Raw genomic sequence first — 20,654 nt, 5'->3', positions numbered from 1 at the left:
TCCAGAATATGTAGGCGTGAAGAAAATGGTCTAGGAACGTGAGACGTAGCTGTACTACACAATTTTATTACGAGCTTTCTGCTTGTGAGACCTTCTTCGGGTTCTGAAGTGCAAACACATACAGAAACAAATACATTGTATGAACAAATGTACATGGCATACAAACTTAATATTACTCAATCATAGTCAAGCATCATGAACATAGCAAAAATTAGTACGAGAAATACTTTCGGAATAAACTTAGAAATGATTATGCAATTTCAAGGTGTTTTACCTTGCTTGTGTGTTGGGCTGTCGGTGCTGTGTGTGTGTTTATTCAGTTGATGTGATATACATGTATGTGTATGTGTAATAAGGGATGTGTGGTCAAGTGTGGATTACTGACCTGTGACACTGCTAAATCTACAATTCTACCTCTAATCCTGTTTTCACTTAACAGAGTTAGTCCTAGAGAAGGACCTACAGACAGATAGTAAAGATTGCTTCTTTTCCAAGGCTTCATCTACTTTTCTCTCATGAAACCAAAGTGCATATTGGTGTAGTAAATTGAATAATTATTTCTAAGCCCTGCTTTTGCTGAACAGTATGTGTTCCTGAAAAGAACCTTTAAACCGACAGCAGTGGGTCATACCTGAGAAGAAATCCATTTCTGTGTCATGAAGCCACAGTGAATATTACATCAGAAAAATGAATGAAAATCTTTAACCCTGTTTTCACTAAACAGAACGTGCACTAAAGAAGGACCTTGAGACCGATCACAATGGGTCTCGCATGTACCTGAGGCCGCTCCTACTTCCCTTTCATTTAACCAGGATACATATTAGGCTAGTGACATGAATGATAATATCTAACCCTGTTTTAACTAAAAAAGAACGTGCCCTTGAGAAGGACCTAGAGACAGACAGCATCGGTTCCTACTTCCCTTTCATGAAACCAGGATACATATTAGGCTAGTGAAATGATTGAATATATCTAACCCTGTTTTCACCAAACAGAACGTGCACTAGAGAAGGACCTAGAGACAGACAGTCTTGGTTCCTACTCCCCCGAGGCCGACCCCGAGGAGATCATGACGGCTAGAGATAGTCTCACCACCGCTGTCTTAGCAAGGAAACAGAAGGAGTCAGAGAGAAAGAAGCTTGAGAAATACCTGGAGAATGTGCGCGTAGCTGCCAACAAGCTTGAAGAGGTGAGTTATGTTAGATTAAAGGCATCATTTAACAATGTTAAATCTGAGATGCATGGCCCTATGTGTTATCAGTGTCTGTGATATGGTGTAATATTGAAGCCCTAAAAAAATTGTGCTTCAAAATGATCATGAAGTGCCTCAAAGAGGTAAACAAAATTGAGTGACCGGTTTTACCATACTCATTTTTCCAAATAGACTAGTTTTATAAAAACTGTTAGGAAAACAAATTCTGAAATTTCTAATTTCAATCATAGATATCTTGATAATCAGACAGGCAATTGGCTTGTGAAAGTCATGGGATTCATGTATGACCTAAAGGTTTATAATTATGATTGCGAAATGAGCTAAATCCAGGTTTTTTTTAGAATCTGAGGCAAAGATACCTAATCCCTTTAAGAAAAAAGAATATAAAGTGATAACTTTTAAATACCCTGTTATCCTGTATGCAGGGGATTGCACTGAGACTTGTAAGTTGAATTAAAATGTACATTGTATTGTACACTTAAATGCTCCAAAATTCTTAGGTGATGTGAATGTTAGGCTTCCTGGGATTAATTTAAATTTGTAAAGAAATTTTGGCTTGCACCCAGTCAATAAAGATTGCATGCTTGATCTTGTAAGTAAAAATACTAGGTAATATGTCCATTATTATTCACATCTCAAGAATAATGATGTGTGAAGAAAAGCTCACAGCATGTTCATTAATGGATATTTGTATTAAATGATAATATGCAAAGTACATGTATATCTGTACATGTTTAAATGCTTCCTTTTCATATTCCTTCACTGTTGATACAGATTTTGACCACAATGTAAAATTATACTGTGAAGTAGTGTGCACAGAATATTTAACGTCAATATCTCTTGCGTTTATTATCTATTCAGGTACTTCCAAGGAAGATAACTAGTGAGGAGCAGAGAGAGTTGCTTGAGATGCTCTGCAAGGTTCATGAGCTGGAGATTGAGAGTATCCTTTTCATCAGCAAATTTATTCAAAACTTTTGCTGTTTTGGGGTTATATATTCAACATTTGATTAGTGAATTAGTCTTTGTTTTTCACCATATCATCGACAACAGCTAGACACTAATTGTATTGCCTTTCAAAATTTGAAATGAAAATAAATTTGGAAGCTGTGCTTAGGTTTCCATTTTTAATAATTATTCAATGAGATACTTTTCTAACACAATACTGCAATTTTCCATAAGTATCATTCTCATCAATTCAAGTAAGGACACATAACAGATAGCTAGGATAAACAAATTCAAATACCAATATTAGAAAAGGCAATGTTTTTTTGGTTTGTACAGATGTTTTCGCGGATTACAAGGGCACAAACATTTTTGCAAGTTGTTAAGGACTCCATAATTAACATCAGATTACAAAGATAACATGTTCATATATGTGTTGCCAGCTCATAATAATAATAATAATAATAATAATAATATGTCTTGTTTACCCAGGGTAGCCTCATCAGTATTCATACTGTTCTCCCTGAGGGCCCTGCAATCATATTCACATGTTTTTAAATTTGTAGCCCTAAAATAATTTAAGAAGTTCATGAGAAGAAAAAAACCTTGTGAAAATGATAGCTCATACATTATTCAGTGTGGTTTGTTTTCCTGAGCCAGAGATTCCTTTCACTTTAGATACTGAGCTGAAATCACGAGCTTTGATGGACAGGCATGTCTGTGAACAGAAAGAGAGTATCATTCTAAGATATGAGAAACACAAGCAGGTCTGTGATCAGATCATCAGTGAACAACGCAGACTCATTACAGGTAAGAATCCTTGCTCTTAACCTCTGCTAGTAGATGTTTGACACTGTGGGGTAGGAAATAATACACATTCATAACAAGTGCTCGTTCTTACATTTTTGCTTGATGATATTGTTTATTCATATTGAAGTTTTGAAATAAGAAACAGAGGGGTTACAGAGAGCTAGCGAGAGTGAGAAACAGCATGAGATGAAGGAGGAGGAGGAGGAGAGGGAGGGAGGGAGAGAGATACAAAACAGAAAAGTAGAGAAAAGGGGGAGGAAGGAGGGGGAGTGGTGCAGGGTACAGTATCAACAGGAAGGGAAGGGAAGGGTGAAGGGGGGGGGGGGATCTTGGGACAATTATTGTGGCAAAACAGAAATAGAGATAGCAGTAGTGCAAACTGGTTTTTGAAAGAAATATGATATAATTTAGAATAGAATAGTATGATATCATAAAGTTACAAGTCATTCAAGTGACCACAGAAAAGTGAGTTAACTTTTAATTTACTGTTTGTAAATGGATGATATTCTTTTGACACTTACACCATCTTCATTTTCAAAAATCCTAATACAGAGCATAGTCTTCCAGTACCCATGGAGCTTGAGGAGCTGTATGATAAGTATGCCATGGGGGTCAATGAGGACTTGTATGAAGACATGCGCGCACACTCATCTATGCATCAGCATCTTAACATGGTAGGCATGACCTTTCACCTCTGACCTTTGAAAGGTTGTATTGTACTACGATTTTTGGACAGTTGTAAAATGGTGAACCAAAATGCACTTATTTGTTGGATTGCTTTCATCCTGAGTTGGTGGGGAATTTCTATAATCTCTTCTCAGAAATTGCTGCTGATATTGTGCACAAAGAAATTAATAAATAGAATTTGAATTGTTGATTTAAAGAACCAGATAGTATATAAACTAATGTAAGTAACAGGACTGGTTTGCGTGGCAGGAGGTTTTTAAGCTGTGAGATTTTTAATATTAGTAATACCCAAATCTAAACCCTTCTTCTGGATACTTGTCTGTTCAAAATGATGTAACAGGCCATGATATTGCACGTTGGACAACAGTGTGTCAACACCAAGTAAATAATAACTGCTATATTGACATGACGGTACATGCACATGTGCTCATGGATGACGTCTGAAAACTTTGTTTACTTTAGGTTGCAAAATCTTCATCAACGTTCAACTTGAAGAAGATGACGGCGAGACAGTTACAGGAAGAGAGGGAAGAAAGCAACTCACCCGAGAAGGAATCGGTAGAGATTAAACAAAGCAAGCAAGCTACCAAGAGACAGCATGCTCATTCTGAAAGGTAAGCTAGCTGGAATAGTATTACCTCATCAAGGCTTGTCGTAGCCACAAATAGCCACACTTCCCATGAGAAATAGAATTTGATGGCAGTATGAGTTAGAGGAAGGCGAGCACAAATACGTAAGAGAGAGAGAGAGAGGGTGAGAGAAAGAGATCCTTAACGAAAGTGCAACTGAGAACAGTGACTTAGAGAACAGAAAAAGGTTGAATGGAGAAAATATTATGGGGATTCTCACGGTGAAACATTAAAAACAAATAAAGGATTTTAAAATTTAAGGTATTGATTGCTTTCAAGATATGAAAACACATGATTTGTGATTGTAAGAATAATTTGATATCTATGTTATTCTCTACTCTTAGTAAACCTGCTGCCTCTGGTCAACCTCGAGTGTTCCAGCCTAGCCCCAGGACCAGGCAGCTGAGAGAGAATGGAGGTCTAGGACCAGCAGGGGGGTCCATCCCTAGGGTGATGGTAGAATCCCCTTACACCCCTCCAATCACCAAACATGAGAGCCTGGTAGACCTCGGCCCCCACAGCACCAAGCACCCTACCAAACGTCCTTACACCCCTCCCAACGGCATCATGACACATCCTGTCAAATCCTTCAAAGAACTTAACCTCAGCGAGTCGGAAGCCGACATTAATCGTAAGGAGATTGTGCACAGGACGAAGAAAATCGCTGCCGTGGCCGCTCGCAAGCGCACATCCCAGAAAGTGAACGACCGATACTCCAGACCGGAGAAACTGAATCTTCATGAGAGAGGGTTCGCATCGATGCGAGCTCTGGAAGAAGTCGCAGAACCCAGAATAACTCAGGATAGCAGACTTGTAAATAGCCGACTTTCCCAGATCAGTAGGATACACTATACAAGTTCTCCGATCGAATCACATGTGAGTGACTTTGATGACACGTCATCGGTGAGATCCTATGACACGAGGTTTCAAGATAATCACAATACTCCCTTGAAGAACAAGCAACAGTCAAGATTTGCAAGGAGTGTGGCAGAGAAAAGACAGAAGAGAGAATCGCTTGACCAGGTTTGTGAAGATTTACTAAATTTGATCACCTTAAAAAATCAGCCAGTGCTTTACAGTGGCCAATTTTAATTTTTCCAGCCCCTAATATTACAGTGACTGTATCATTATTTAGAGGTAAACTGTATCAAGTTTTCAGTATACTGTTTCCCTCAAGGGACCTTTGTAGGTAGATTTTATTGCATGTTTGCATATGTTCCGAGTCATGGCATTTTATCTACATTGTCTCTTTTGGCCCAGGCGTGAAATAAATACCTGTGCCCCGTTGCACAAAACTTTGCCAAGAATGGGTAACTACCATGGAAACCTTGATTTTGATTGGCTGTTGAGCCCTGTTACCATGGAAGTTGCCTTTGATGGCAAAGTTACCATCAATGATAAGTTTTATGCAACGGGCCCTGCTGTTTGCCAATATCGATTGCAGGCATAAAGAGACCTGATTTTAAAGAGTATTATAAAGAGTTACGATTGATCATAAATTTGATCAATACACGATGAGCCATAGACTTACGCTTAAAGAGGCATGTTCCCCGTATTCCAGAGGGCGTTCAAAATACGTACCCGCTGGCGGACGGTGCTAGCTGCCTATTGACACCAACAGAATACGGCTCTTACGCAGATGGCATGTTCCGAATGCCCGGACAATACCGATTATCGCATACATGTGCCGAAGTAATGCCAATCGCAGTTCGGCTCTAAGATTCGGCTGCTGTTTCCGCCCACTTTCGTGACGTCGCGATCGTCAGCGATCAGCTGGCTTGGCGAAGGCAGGCCAGGCCGCGCGTACTTTGATTGACAGCTGTATGCAAATTAGAAGTCGATCTTCGGAACCAAGATGACAATGACTAGAGCAGCGATAACTACACTGGCGGGAATGTGCCACTTTAATAGTAACCTTACAGTCTATTAAAAGGCTTTATAATACATGGTATAATAATGTGTATGCGCTACAAAAACAGTGTATTGATGTACAATTTTACGAACCATTGGTGAATATTAAGCACAAACCAGAGTCACAGTGATATCAATTCCTTGGAAAATGTCATACTGTAATGTATCCTGTATCCATTCTGATCTTACCCATCTCTCTCTCTCTCTCTCTCTATATATATATATACTTGCTATATACTTGTACATGTGTCATAGTCGAGTGGTGTAAGCACATGACTTGAAATGCAAAATTCATGGGTTTAATCCCCGACACGGCACTAATGTCCTTTGGCAAGGCATTAATCTACATTTGCCACTCCATACCCAGGAGACAAATGGGGACCTAATAGGGTGACAAAAGCATTTGTGTTAGTAATTGCCAAATGCCCTCACAGTGATTTTATGGTAGGAATACTCTCCAGGGAGTGGAGATGGTGCTCATTGTGTGGGAATGAATCCAATGACCGGGGTAATAATATTTGTGAAGCGCTTAGAGACGGTATTTTGTATTAAGTGCTATATATATATCCAAATTAGTATTATCATTATTTATTGATTGTCGCTGATTTTTCTCCCAGTTATCCCTGATCCCTAAGCCTGCTGTCAGACGAGGTGGCGCTGTAGCTCAGGTATCCCCCAGGAGGGGCATTCAGCAGTCCACGCCTTTCAGCATCAACGAGGGCAGCAAACCAAACAAGCGTTTTCAAGTCAACCAAGCTGGTAAGACAACTAACTCAAAGACCTCACTTTGTACTTATGCGCAATCATTTTTTAATTTTTTTAAACTTAGTATTTAGATATCTTTACATAGGTGCTCAGTAGAAGAAATAGAATGATAATAGTACTTCATAATAAGCTTCGTAATGTCTGTGTTCCAAAGTGTTAAGTCAATTTCAAAACACAAATGCTCCTTCTTATAAATCATCATGAATAACATACTAGACATTGTATTCATACACAGTAATGTCACTTGTAGGATCATGGCTATATTTCAAAATCTATACAGTTAATCTTGAAAGCTGAAAGTTGCTGTAGATATGCCCCTTTTCATGAGATGTCAATACAAATAATCTAATCTAATCTAATTAATTTAAGCTCCAAAAATCAAATATTGATTTCCTGTGTCATGTTTTACAAGATGTACTAGAATGCTTTTATAATATTGTTTTTATTAATCATGTATTATATTATATCAGGTTAAATTGTTTTGAGTACCAAATAAAATATCATTTGAAAAAAAAATTATACAAAATACAAATAATATTCATGGTCCAAATTCATGAAGGAGGTGTAAACCTCTTCTGTAGATTGGAATAAGTGTACATGTATATCAGCATGTAGGTGTATATTGCCTTGGAATTCTGGCCCAATATCTATATCAGCTTAACCATTCATTTTGTTTTATTTTGTTCTAACCAGGAGAGCAAGACATTGGCACACTGATGGTGAGGAACACCTCACCCCCTGCCACAGTACGACAGATTGGTGCAGACAGGGGCAAAGGCCAAACTCTCGTCAAGAGATACAAAGGTACGACATTATCATCCTCAGTAACATTCTTTTCTTCTTCTTGTTACATTTTGAGTACATACCTCTTTACAGAGTATTATCGTACTATACTGGGGTGTGTGCAGGTGGACCACTACACCGGGGTTTCTCCCTACTCTTATGTGAATAATGCAGTGGGTTCTTAACATGGAAAGGTAGTGACCCTTCTCTACACGGGGCCTCCATTTAACGTCCTATCCAAGGGACGAGTATCTATAACCATGCAAGATTGCGAGATATCAAGTATCTATAACCATGACCAGGTTGTTTGTGCATGTGCTTTGGTTAAAAAAGGAAGAAGTCACCCCCTTCCGAAAAAATTCAATATTGCATCCAGGTTTCCAGGGGCTGAGTACTTATCATAGTCTGCTTGTCTAATGTAACCTGATAACAAGGGAAATGCAAAGGATGTGCATATGATTTTGCATACTCTAAATTAAGAGATTAAAATGCATATAATGTCAATAGTAGAATTTGAAATGTTGATAAATCATTTAGCTTAATATTTGACAATACTTTTGGAGCTAATATTTTTTTTAAAACTTTTTTCGCTGCTCAAATTGTTCTAATATTTTAGAAAGAGGTATCTGTTCTTACTTTGCATTTATCAGTGTTAATTAAAATGTGTTAATAAATTTAAAAAATTGTAATTTTTCTGACACTATTCAATTTTGTTTATCAAAATAACCTAATGTATAAGAAAAAAGTAACTTTTCTGACACTGTATTTATGAGTGATGTTGAATGTATGCATACAACTAAATCCTTATCTTCTCTTTACTTTGCCTAATTCTTCCGCATCTTAGGAGCCCAACCATCCGGTGTAATATCCAACCATGACATCTTCTCCGAACGGACCTCCCCCGTCCCTGCCACCAAACCCTCCAGGGGTCCCCCCGTCAAGCCTGTGGCCATCCCCTCCCAGGTGCGCAGGGGATCTCTCTCTGTGTCCGGGCTGGCTGTACCACGCAAGACCGTCTCCATCGGTAGGAAGCTGTGAGGGAGGTCTGGAGGGAGATGTCTTCAAAGGCTGAAACCCCTTAGCTGTAGTTTGATATGTATTCATGCCGCCATCGTCACTGCCAATGATGAGACATCAAGTTTCATTTCAAGTTCATTTTTATTCAAAACCACACAAAACATGATATAATCTTTGACATAAAAAAGAGACTGGTAATAGTTCATTAATCAACATTAAGTTGATTACATCATAAAGTGAATGGTTTTAGGACCCCTTTAGAGGCTGCCTACGATATACCCAACAGACATTTTGATTTGTTTCTACATCTCCATGACCCATGCAATGACAGGTTTAATTTTTTTGAGAAAACATTGCAAATCGAAAAAGTTCATTCCAAAAACCATATCATTTGTTTCTAGACAACCCACGCATCGACAGGATAATTTGGTTCAAGAAAGAAATTAAAAATACAAATAGCGTGTTCTTGTAGTGCCAGTGGACCACAAAGAATACTTCATAAAAAGACCTTCATGATCTCTATCACTGACATAATCAATTTCAATGGAAAAGGGCTGAATTTGATTTTAAAATTTCAGATCTAAATCTGTACATGTATTTGTTGCAGTCAGATTGAGCACAAAGTATCTTTGACGATTTTGCAGTAAACAAATTTAATGATTGACCATAAATCATCATCATGAATCACATTCAACACCCCTTAAATGGAGTCAATATTGTACGATTACCAACATATATTATTTCGATGCGATCACGGAAATAATACTACCTGTATATTTTCTACAATGTAAATTTGCCTTATATTCACATCCATCATTATGGAAAGAATTATTAATTTGATAAAGAATGTAAAATGTCAGTGTAGTAAATTATAGTACAATGATGTGAATAATGATTTTGCCTTTGAGGCATTAAATTGATAGTATAGCAATACATTAATGCTTCAATTCAATTCTTATCGGAAAATGCCATTGAATGTCATTTATTTAAACATTTACCGGTATTTTATGAGTGGAGCATTTATTAAACTTGCTCTAAGAACAAATAATCGATATATACATGAGGTTGATAATTATTTTATCATTGTTTTGAGGATCACATACAATTTAGATCATCTTTCAAAATTTTCCTAATGATCAGTATTCGTAACTTAGCGAACGAGTCTTTCAAAATTTCCGAGAAATTCTTCTCAGTATGCAGTATGCATTCTTGTCAGTGGCTTAGAACAAATGTGCTTCTTGTTTTATTTCTTTTGGATCTAATGAAGTATCGTGATGAAATCATGTGTATATATTAAACTTTCATGGTGAACACTCTGGATGATGATACAAGTGGTATGAAGTCCTGAGCTTGTGAAGACAACACGAGAAATTCTAATTAAGACATTTTTTAGTTGCCACTTGCCAGTGAGAAAAGTTTATTGGAATGAAATAGTTTATAAAAAATTATAGAATTTTAAATGTTTGAATAGAATCTTCCTGTCTTGTCTTGCCTGTGTGTTTTTGTTGGTTGTCTTTAAAAAAATAAAAAGACAATGAATACCACAAATTGTAGGGATAATGATTCAACATGATTCAGGCTATTATGCTCCAAGTGCTTTGATCACTTTTAACTGGTAAAGCGCTTTTATGAAAAACAGTTATTATAATTATTGTTTAATAACCTTAACAGTTGTTGAAACACAAAAATAGTGGGGGAAAAAACAAATTCTGAAAATAAAATTGATACAGAACAACAGCCGCTTGTGAACACACCTTTGTCAAACAAACAGGAAAGCAAAACTTTACAAAAATAATGTTGACAAAATGATGCTTTTCATTGAACCTTGTTAAGTGGTTTGCAATCATCTGTCTAGATTTGTCAACAATTTTGTTAATTTGCATTTTGAAATACAAGAGGTCTTGAGATCAAGATTTATGAAAGAACTGTAATTATTGATTTTTTCTAAAAAGAAAAATAATACTTCCAAAAATGACTTTATTTTGCTCTCAAAAGATTTAAAATCTTTGCCTGGCAATATTGCCATCATATGCTACAGCAAATGTCTCCAATATTTCTTCCATTTTAATTTTAATTTGTTTCATACACCAAGAGTTGTTATGTGTTAGAATTTTCTGTCTATAATTTTCAAAACAATTGAAGATTGTATCTATTGGATCTCTCCGTTTGAGTAAGTTTAAATCATGCAACAGCAGTAAGGGGGAAATATGTGTAAACGGAAAAGAATTAGTGTTAATGTCTTTTTTTTAATGTGTAGAATTGATGGTATTTGTCAATTTTTTGTATCCATTCACATGTGTTCTTTTTGTTTCTTCCGTTTTCATATTTAATGGTTAAAAGTATCTTTTAAGTCTGTTCATTCCATTTTGCTTTGCAAAAGAACAAAGCGTAATTCCAATTCATTCTGTATACTGGTACTGAAATCACAAGTCTGTATCGTATACTACCGCTTCAAAGAAATCTTTTTTTTTCTCAAAATGTTTCCTTAACTTGTACACTTCAGTCTTTCAGTGTGTCTTCAAAGCTTGTGTTTTATGTGTTTTTATGAATATGCTGGGAAATGTTCAAGTACTACATATGTGAATTAGTACATGTACTTGTATTTACATTCCAAATCTGTGCACATCAGGTGTGTGTAAGAGGTTTGAAAGAATACACAAAGCTGTATTATATCTGCTTATTTTTGCTACCGGTATACATATAATTGTTTTTTTTCCACAATATCAAAGAATAACAGTGAATAGAGACATATTATGACAGACAAGTTTTAGTATATCTTTTTCCACTGCTATTCTTCTTTTGCCATTTTATTCCCAAGAATATCGATATCTACTCCACTTTTGTGTTTTAAGTATATATTATTTCAAAGAATTGTAGGAAGAAACAGGGTAGAGTAAAGACAAATATCTTATCACCTTGTTCAAGGTTTGTAGATGCTTGAAGATGTAGTGTGCTAGAATTTACCAGTAAAAATAAGGAACATACCACACAGTAGGATCTCTGGTCAGCAGTACCTAGATACAGATGAATGTAGCTTTCTTTTGTTAGAAAGGATAAAACATTTTAAAAATTGTACAATAATTCTTTCAAGTAATGACATTTTCTGATTTCCTGTAAACTGTCAGTTTGGTTAGAACATTTTACTTCTTTTGTATTATAATCACGTGTTTGTCTATGCTTTTTTTTCCTTTCCAAAAAAAGCAACATTTTTCCTGGTGCCTTAAAACTATGTCTCCTATTTCTTCTGGTCTAAAACTTCCAAAATTGGTTTCTTCTAATCTGTGATTTTACAATGTGATATAAGATCTGTATAAACTATAGAATGGAGCATTTCTTGTGATAGGTAGCTAGCTCATTGAGTTCACTTTGCTATTTTTTCAGTGCCAAATTGAGTGAAGTTTACTGTTTGTAGTAAGTTTTTTTTTTAAGGGGGTTGCTTTGTGACATGTTTGAAAGAAAACATTGTTTGATTGGAGAATTTCCTTTTGGTTTCTGTGACGCTTCCAGTTTGTTGGATAATTCTACTTTAGCAGCTATTCTATATGGAGTAGAAAATGTTAATTGTACTATTCTATGGATCTATTAGAGAAATGATTGGTACTATTATTTCAATTTTTATTTATTTCCCTGCTGTTTCTGTGACTTCATTTCTCCACTGTCTCTTTTCTTCCTACCTGTTTCATGTTGCTCAAGTAACAGGAAGCTACTTCTATTATCCCTCTTCCTCTCTCTCTCTCTTTTTTTCTCTCACTCCGACCCTCCCTCCATAGCTCGCTCTCTCTTTTATCTCTCTCTCTCTCTCTCTCTCTCTCTCTCTCTCCCTTTCCCTTTCTTTCTTTCTCTTGTTACTATCCCATTCTATCTCTTAATATTTAAACTTTATGATTATATAAAATGTATATTATCATTGTAGACTCTTTTTCAAGCAATTTTTTATTTTATTTGCAACACTAAAAATAAACAATATTTTAAAAGACACAAAATCTAATATTTTATAGATTCATACTAATATTCTCATTTTGAAACTTAAACTGTACTTCAAAAAGATGATCATGCTGTAAAAAATCATGATTATTCCATTTAACGGTAGTAGTCTTGTTTTAAAGATGTAACTATTATCTACAGGCTGAATCTTTGTGAAATAATAATCTTGTAAAAGTAAATCTTTACCTCTTCTCTATCAATGCGTACTAAGCAGTATTAATTAGTATACATATTGTTAGTTTAAATAAAATGAATGAAATATACATTAGTTCAATGTGAAAATGTAAATAATGATGAAATAAAGAAGAGCATTCCATGAAAACTTGGTTTTTGTTAGATGTTCTCCGGCCTGACTGAAACGAGCAGACTTGGTTGATATATTCTAGCATGGTGAAATTAAACACCTTAAGACACATGGATATAGGATTAATTTACAGAGATGGGAAGGTGAAGAGAGAGTGTGTGTGAGAGAGAGAAAGGGGGAGAGGGGGTAGAGAGATGAGAGAGACGAGTGAGATGAGAGAGGGAGAGGGTCGAGAGAGGTGTGTGTGTGTGTGTGTGTGAGAGAGAGAGAGGGGTAGAGAGAGAGAGGGGGTAGAGAGAGAGAGAGAGAGGGAGAGGGTCGAGAGAGGTGTGTGTGTGTGTGTGTGTGTGAGAGAGAGAGATGAAATAGAGAGAGTGGGGAAGAAGTGAAAGAGATTTGCAAGGTGTAATTCCATTGTACAAGAAGACGAAACCAATTGGTATTTTAACATCTACTTCGGATTTCCATTACAGTCATACAAAACAAAACGACGACAAAAGAGAACAAATGGCACTTTTTTTTGGAAGAAAAGTATAATGGGAACAATAGAATAATCCCAAATTGAGCATGATTAAATGGAGAGAAAAAAACTGGGAGAACATTTCATGATTTCCCATGTTATAAACAAAACGGACTTTAGTATGACAGCGTAATGTTCTCCATGTAAGACTGCACCTGCACATTTACTACTCAGTTAATGTCTGCAACCATGGCGACACATTCAATCTTCGGGCTTTATACATATCAGTAATACCTCACTGCTTTTATATTTCCCTATAACAAGTATTAAATCTCGGCTCGTTGCATGGTGCTGGCATAACACTCTCGTTTATGATCACGATATGATTTATTGTCAAGGCGGGGGCGTAAGTAATATCTTCAGATATGTGGTATAGTCTGTAGTGATAACAACTATAATCATCATCATCATGTAATGTGTTATTCCGACTATTTTTTACGATGTCATGGCTACTTGATGTTCAGAACATCCTTGATAAACCAGTCTGTGACGATCCTATGATGACCGTCTGCGTGTCTCTTTATCTTGAATGTCCGGTTGCAGAGCTTTGCCGCCAATTCTGGATAAGGGGCACTCTCGACCCTCTCCAAGACAAGATGGTGGACAACACTGAAAGTAAATGACATGTAAAGAAACGACGAAGCTACCATAAGTATCTGAATAGGACAAAAATATGGGCGGTAGAATAACGAATAGTGGCGAGAGATATATTTAGAATTCATCAATACGTTTATCAGATTATGGCGGTAACAAAAAGTGGGACGGACGGATGTGCAAACATAATACATCGATCGGCACTGCCTAGGAGGAGGCATAACAGATAACGGTGTTTGTTCCTTTGATTTCTTTGAAGCGCGCAGACGGAAACTGTTCTTCGCAGGTCGGTACACAAGAGAGATGAAAACAGAGACAGAGAGGAGAAAAATCGGCAAGTTTTCCGTTGCGTTTCGACACCCGTCTTTGCCACATTCACAAGGGAATATACTATTGATGAAAAAAAAGAAGATTTCATATATTATGTGTATATCGAAAGAAATGGAGTTCGTGGAGATTAATCAGTTTTAAACAAAAACACAATGAAGGATAAAATATATAGGTATTCTGCAAACAGATGGAAAGGTCGTAAACTAGACATACAGTCAGACAGACAAAGTTATTGACATACCCTGGATCGTCATCATTTGTCACAAGCCGAGTGATTTCGGTGAGAAGAGTCTGAATCGCCGCGTAGTATTTACCAGGTTTCCACGAGCACTTCGATATAAAACAGACAATGTATCATAATCAGAACTTGTCAAAACAAGATATTATATAATAAGTATGAAAGTAAACAGATCAATCAAATTGGTTATTTTAAATCCCCATTGCACTACTTTTACTTAAGCCCTCTTTATAGCAAACAATGCCTCATCGGTGACCATTGGTCCCCATGATCCCCTTTTTCTTATGTTAATTATTGAGAGCTGATTTGAGGAAATAACCAACTGAAGGTGACCATGCAGGGAGGTCTAATCCCTCCTGGCCAAACTAGTGCAGAACGTTTTTGTTTTTTTACCTTTCGAAATTCTTGACGTTACTTCTTTCCCTCTGAGTCTTCCCCTTTTTGTTTCCCTTTCTCCGGATCGACAACAAATTTCTCTTCCCTAGGCTCTCTTTTAGATGCAGTTACCCTTTTTGTTGTCTTATTCATTTTGTCAATGTTTTAACAGTTTTCAAAACATCTATAACAACGCATTTAATTGCATTAAAAAGAAAGAAAAACACTGAAAAGAGGGTAATGAAAATATCGGAAATATGGGAACGAAAACCAGAAGGTTAATCTACAATAGCGCTTACAAAATTGAAGAATTGAAGAGAAAGAATAATACACTATCAAGCAATATTGCTTGGATGCATGCATTTTGATGATGATTTGTTTTAATATCCGAAATATAAAGATGATGATTACCAAAGGAAAGCTGGGAATGTCTTCAGTCTTGTATGTTTCTGCTCTTGTGATCACGTGACGTTCATCGTCCCGCCAGCCCAGGATCACACGGGGTATACCAGCGATGTGGTTCTGGGACCAAAACTGAAACAGCTTCTTCCTTTGGGGTTTGAGGACAGGAGTAAATGTATAGCTTTTTCATTTCTTAACCCGTTTACTACTGAATTTCTCTCTTTGCCATAGGCTTATACAGAAATCCCCGGTGCCAGGGGGCAATGGGTTAACTGAAATGAAATACAAAGGTCGCAAAAAATAATAAAACACATCACGTATATAATAGCATTGAAATTGTTGACATCATAATGCTCGGGATCTAAAATTAGTATATAATTCGTATTTAAAAAAGAAAAGGAAAAGATAAACAGAACTAACAGATGACAGTGGAATAAAGATTATTTATATTTATAAGGTAATCAAGAGGAAAAGAACGTTATGGGCGCCTTTGAATGTTTGAAACTGATAATTGGCGCCATACAAGTGATGCAGGTCATCATCATCATATGAACAATTTTTGTGATTAATATCTCCGGAGTACTTCTGCGTTAAAAAAGTAACTTTTAGGTCGTAATCCATTAGTATTGTGTTCTGCATCCATGCAGTTTACTTCTTGAAGAAGAAAAAAATCAACAGAATTGCCGATAAAACAGTGTAAACCTAAGGTATAAAGGATTATGCCTTTATAAACAATCAAGCTTCTAAAATAGACAACCTTAAACACTACATAATACAAATAAAAAGGAATATTTTATTGTATACTGATAAAAATCCTAACCGAAAGAAAGCCTTTGACTGTTGAAGCTCAGTCAATGCGTTGAAGTCTCTGGTAGTCCTGATGTTCACGTAGTTCAGATGATGTAAACCACGATAGGTCGAGGGAATCTCTCTGTTGTCTTTGCTCTCGGCATGGACCTCGACGGCGAACATCAGTTTGAAGTCGCCGCATCGTGCCGCCATGACAGCCTCGTAGGAAAGGTTGTCGTTGATCGGCTGCGTGGTGTCTGGCTTGGCGCCATTTTCTTGAGAGGGAGGTTAAACAAAAAAGGGCCTTCGAACAAACTTAGAAATGGTAAGGGAAAGGATATAGGCCTATTATATTCCATGCTGATTATGACGTTGAAAATAGGTAATCGAAATGGTAAGGAATAAAAGCCAAGTAATCAACCTCTGTCATCATTTACCCCCAAAACACAACCAAAAGCAAATAAATATGGGAGAAATGAAACAGGATAAAACAAGACAATTGTTGCGAAGTTTTATTGTAGATCTTTTTTGCCCTTCAAATTAAACAAAATTTATGAAGCAGAACTTGACCGGAATTCTTAATCAGACCAAACGAGGCACCTCATTTTTAGTTTTTCCCTCGTTTAATTTAATGACAATACATTATAGTTATAGTGCAGTTCATCACTGTCTTCGCCTCTACCCCTTCTTTCTCTCTCTCTATCTCTCTCTCTCGCTCTCTCTCTCTCTCTCTCTCTCTCTCTCTCTCCCTCCTTCTCTCTTCCTCTCTGCATCCACCCAATGTTCACGAACGGTAGTGACGTATCAAGAAGGATGGGGGCGTACCCCCAGCCCTATCTTCTGCTGGATACGCCACTAGTCTCGCACACTCACCGCTTGTGCAATACTGGGCAAACTTTTTCCCGCTGTACACCTGCGTCCCGTCAGGATCGTTTGGATTGTCGTGCCGACCCGGTAGCTCCAGCTGCTCCAGATAGTAAGTTCCTTTGAAGAATGTGACTAGGTACTCCGTCCGATCATTGAGGTGGGCCGATTTGAAGAGGTCGTGCAAAGCGCCTCGCCGGGTGACGAAATCCAACGCCAATCTGTTTGGGCACCATAGGGTTGAATATTGATTAAATCGGTTTGAATTGAACGGGAGGGTGTGGGTGTGGCGTGTGGTGGGGTGCTGACGAATTTTAAAACAATTATCATCGTCTAACAAGACTAGTGGAAAAGGCGGGACATTTTTGACATGCATGTTTCAAAGATGCAAGTGTTTTGATTCTTTTAAAGAAATTTTGTTGAGAATATATAAAGTTACATAGGCTTGTTGTCATTTATCTCCGTGAAGTTGAACACTCCCTTTTAGTTTTATCTTGAAGTTGGTGAGGAAAATGCCCCTTCCTATCCATCTCACCTTCTACAATAATTGTGAAACTCTATATAGTGTTAATGCATTACTGAAGCGGATGGTGAGCCGATAGTGGTCTAATTTCAAATAGAAATCTAATAAGAGATGCAGTGGCGGATCCAGGGGGGGGTTGGGGGGGTTGCAACCCCCCCCCCTTGGGCGGCCCAAAAAAAAAAAAAAAAAAAAAAAGGGAAAAAAAAGAAAAAAAAGAAAAAAAAGAAAGAAAAAAAGAAAGAAAAAAGAACGCACGCTGGAGAGAAACCCTTTCAAGTGCAAATATTGTGAGAAGATATTCAACTCATCTGGTAACTTAACCAAACACATGATAACTCTGGATATAACTATGTATTAAACTGTTACTTGATTTAAAAAGACGTTATCATGCACTGCTTTTTATGGTCTCCATTGTGTTAATAGATGCCAGGAAAACATCACTTACGGGGTTCAAATAAACACCCCCAAAAAAATCGGCTCGCCGCTTCGCGGCTCGTGGACGATGCTCCGCATCGTCATTATTTTGGTCAACCCCCCCCTTAGCAAAAAGCTAGATCCGCCCCTGGAGATGGCTCACAAGATCTTCGGTATTGATGATGATAATCAAAAGGAAGCAAGTAACATACTAGTGATAAAAAGGCCAGATCAATAATTGTTTTCATGCTTCTCTCTCTTACTTTCTCGTTTCCTGCCAATGTTACCCTTCCACTGACCACACCCTGTCCGAAAAAAACAATTCCAATCCACCCTCTATTGATCAACTCAGGCGCGGATCCACGGGGGGGGGGGGGGGGGGGGGGGGGGGGGGGGGGGGGGGGGCGACGGGCCCGGCCCCCCCCCCTGGTTTAAAAAAAAGAAAAAAGTTTTCGGGGTCAAATACAAAAAATGAATTATGCATACTAGCCCCCCCCCCCCCCCCCCCCCCCCACTGAGCGAAATATTGGTAGGCTCGATTTTCACATTTTCGGGGTCATATACCAAAAAAATGATGCTCACTACCCCCCCCCCCCCCCCCCCCTACTGAGCGAGATATTGGTTGGCACGATTTTCACACATTCGAGGTCAATTACGAGAAAAAAATTATGATCACTACCCCCCCCCCCCCCCCCCCCCACTGAGCGAGATATTGGTCGGCGCGATTTTCACATTTTAGGCCCCCCCCCCCCCCCCCCTATCGGCAAATCCTGGATCCGCCCCTGGATCAACTTTGTGACATTAACGATAATTACATTTCATTACAAGATTGAAAAAAAAGGATATATTTCAATGTTATAACTATCTTTATCATTATTTTTTTAAACTAGAAAACCTGCTTTCTGAGGCTTTGAAATGCTAGTTGCACATGAAAAGTTCGACCAATTATGTTAAAGCTAAAATGCTTACGATTACACAACATACTCTCTTTGCCATATTACTGATCTTTTAAAATATTCATTTTCAGTTTTTTTTTTTTTTTTTTTTTTTTTTTTTAAACAACATTCATCTGTTAATTTGGTCTGCCAATTCCAAATGGATAATTTTTTGAGCTTCAGATTAACTTCCAGCCTATATTAAGCAATTTCAATTTCCGGCGAAAAAAGCTTGAAATAGACAAAATAAAAGCCAACCAATATCATGGATAAGTGTTTGGTTCTAATCTTATCTTATACATGCAATTAAAAGTAAACCAAGCGATTCAAAGTAAAATACCTTTTCGAACCATCTGCCTGAATCTCCAAGATCTTCCTTCGTTGAAGGTCATCTTGATGATCCCGCATCCATCTCAACAAAACATCCAACGACTTCACGTCGACACCGTCATCATCATCGCCACGGTTACGATCAACATACTCCGAATGACCTGGGAGGAGGTCAAACTTGGGCCATAGCCCCGGATCGACGAAGAATTTACGATTGCGGTGGTCGTCGCAGTAGTTCCGATTTTCATCAAGAGAGAAATTTCCGAGATGGACGTGTTCAGAGAAGCCCTTTGCCTCATTTTTCCATTTTGTGTCGCTCATAGTTTGGTAATCTTACATCTGCATTTCCTCCAAGAGTTGATTATTCTCCATTTTAAATGCAACCAGGAGATTCGATGACAACATGCAGCTATTAAAAAAGTATGTCAATGTTGTTTGGGTTTGATTGTGTATACAGGGTGCACGCACAGTTCAAAATGGATCGAATGCGATGAAAGACATTGCTAATTCATGAATTTACATCAAGGAATGTTATTTACAGATGGGCGCTCACAATGGATTTGCGCTGCAGTCTCGAAGAAGGTCCAAGTTTATTATTTATCGTGAAGCGCACCAAACCGTCTTCGCACTCTTTCGTATCCTAATGGCACGTAATATTAATCGAGATGGATCTTTAATATGTTGACGATCTCTCTCACATGTTGATGATCTCTCTCTCTTGAATAATTTTACTGAGCGAAGACTTAAAAGGTAAAGGCAAAGAAAGGAAAAGAAAAGTATGAAATTAAATCCTTGAGAGGATTTCAATAATTTATGCAAAATCAGCTGAATACTCGAATTGAACAGGTGAATATATTTAACAGTGTCTTTCAAATACGTATTGGAATGCACCGTGGATCCTCATCAAACAAACGATAGCTTTTGTGATCTAGGCCTTTTTAAATCAGAGACGTTTAAAATACAGTGGCGTACATGTAAACTCGATCCAACCAGTGAGAGGTTAATTGTCAGAGGTACAGGTGGAATTCAAAGATATGCGGGAAATCATGGCCAACAGCTGGGGGAGGGGGAGTGGAAGGGGTGGAAGTAGAACTTTGCTATATTAAATTTGAAAGTGGTGTCCGACAACATTTTCAAAGATATCAAGCAAAATATTAAATAATGACACAGAAAAAAATATATTTTCATATTTATTTGCCGACGCAATGAAAAACTGAGGAATTAGGTCAAACGAGGAGAACAACACCGTGCACCCCCTCTCTCTTTCTTGCAATATATTGGGAGAGTGTGAA

The 20,654-nt window shown here is 37.6% G+C and overlaps 2 protein-coding genes across 3 annotated transcripts in view; one reads left to right on the top strand and one right to left on the bottom strand.

The window, feature by feature from the left end:
• Positions 1 to 11,220, top strand: part of LOC756332 (kinesin-like protein KIF19) — a 37,377-nt gene extending 26,157 nt beyond the window's left edge. For both annotated transcript variants that reach the window (XM_030984107.1, XM_030984106.1), the window contains 9 exons: positions 996 to 1,189; positions 2,075 to 2,156; positions 2,837 to 2,968; positions 3,521 to 3,642; positions 4,118 to 4,269; positions 4,629 to 5,307; positions 6,813 to 6,954; positions 7,654 to 7,764; positions 8,588 to 11,220. In XM_030984107.1, coding sequence (XP_030839967.1) covers positions 996 to 1,189; positions 2,075 to 2,156; positions 2,837 to 2,968; positions 3,521 to 3,642; positions 4,118 to 4,269; positions 4,629 to 5,307; positions 6,813 to 6,954; positions 7,654 to 7,764; positions 8,588 to 8,781 — 1,808 coding nt within the window. In that variant the 3' untranslated portion in view covers positions 8,782 to 11,220. The remainder of the gene's footprint in view (positions 1 to 995; positions 1,190 to 2,074; positions 2,157 to 2,836; positions 2,969 to 3,520; positions 3,643 to 4,117; positions 4,270 to 4,628; positions 5,308 to 6,812; positions 6,955 to 7,653; positions 7,765 to 8,587) is intronic.
• A 2,797-nt stretch (positions 11,221 to 14,017) lies between these two features.
• LOC100894108 (decapping and exoribonuclease protein) lies at positions 14,018 to 19,923 on the bottom strand. The gene is made up of 6 exons (XM_030984974.1): positions 19,373 to 19,923; positions 17,122 to 17,381; positions 16,328 to 16,571; positions 15,517 to 15,655; positions 14,674 to 14,822; positions 14,018 to 14,177 (listed from the first exon to the last, which is right to left on the bottom strand). The coding sequence occupies exons 1-6, from the start codon at positions 19,681 to 19,683 to the stop codon at positions 14,018 to 14,020; spliced, it is 1,263 nt and encodes a 420-aa protein (XP_030840834.1). The 5' UTR covers positions 19,684 to 19,923.
• Between the last annotated feature and the right edge of the window lie 731 nt (positions 19,924 to 20,654).

This window comes from Strongylocentrotus purpuratus, unplaced genomic scaffold, assembly GCF_000002235.5.
Source record: "Strongylocentrotus purpuratus isolate Spur 01 unplaced genomic scaffold, Spur_5.0 spur5_scaffold_14, whole genome shotgun sequence".
Taxonomy (NCBI): domain Eukaryota; kingdom Metazoa; phylum Echinodermata; class Echinoidea; order Camarodonta; family Strongylocentrotidae; genus Strongylocentrotus; species Strongylocentrotus purpuratus.
The sequence above is the reverse complement of the archived record's forward strand: the minus strand, read 5'-3'. Positions and strand labels throughout refer to the sequence as shown.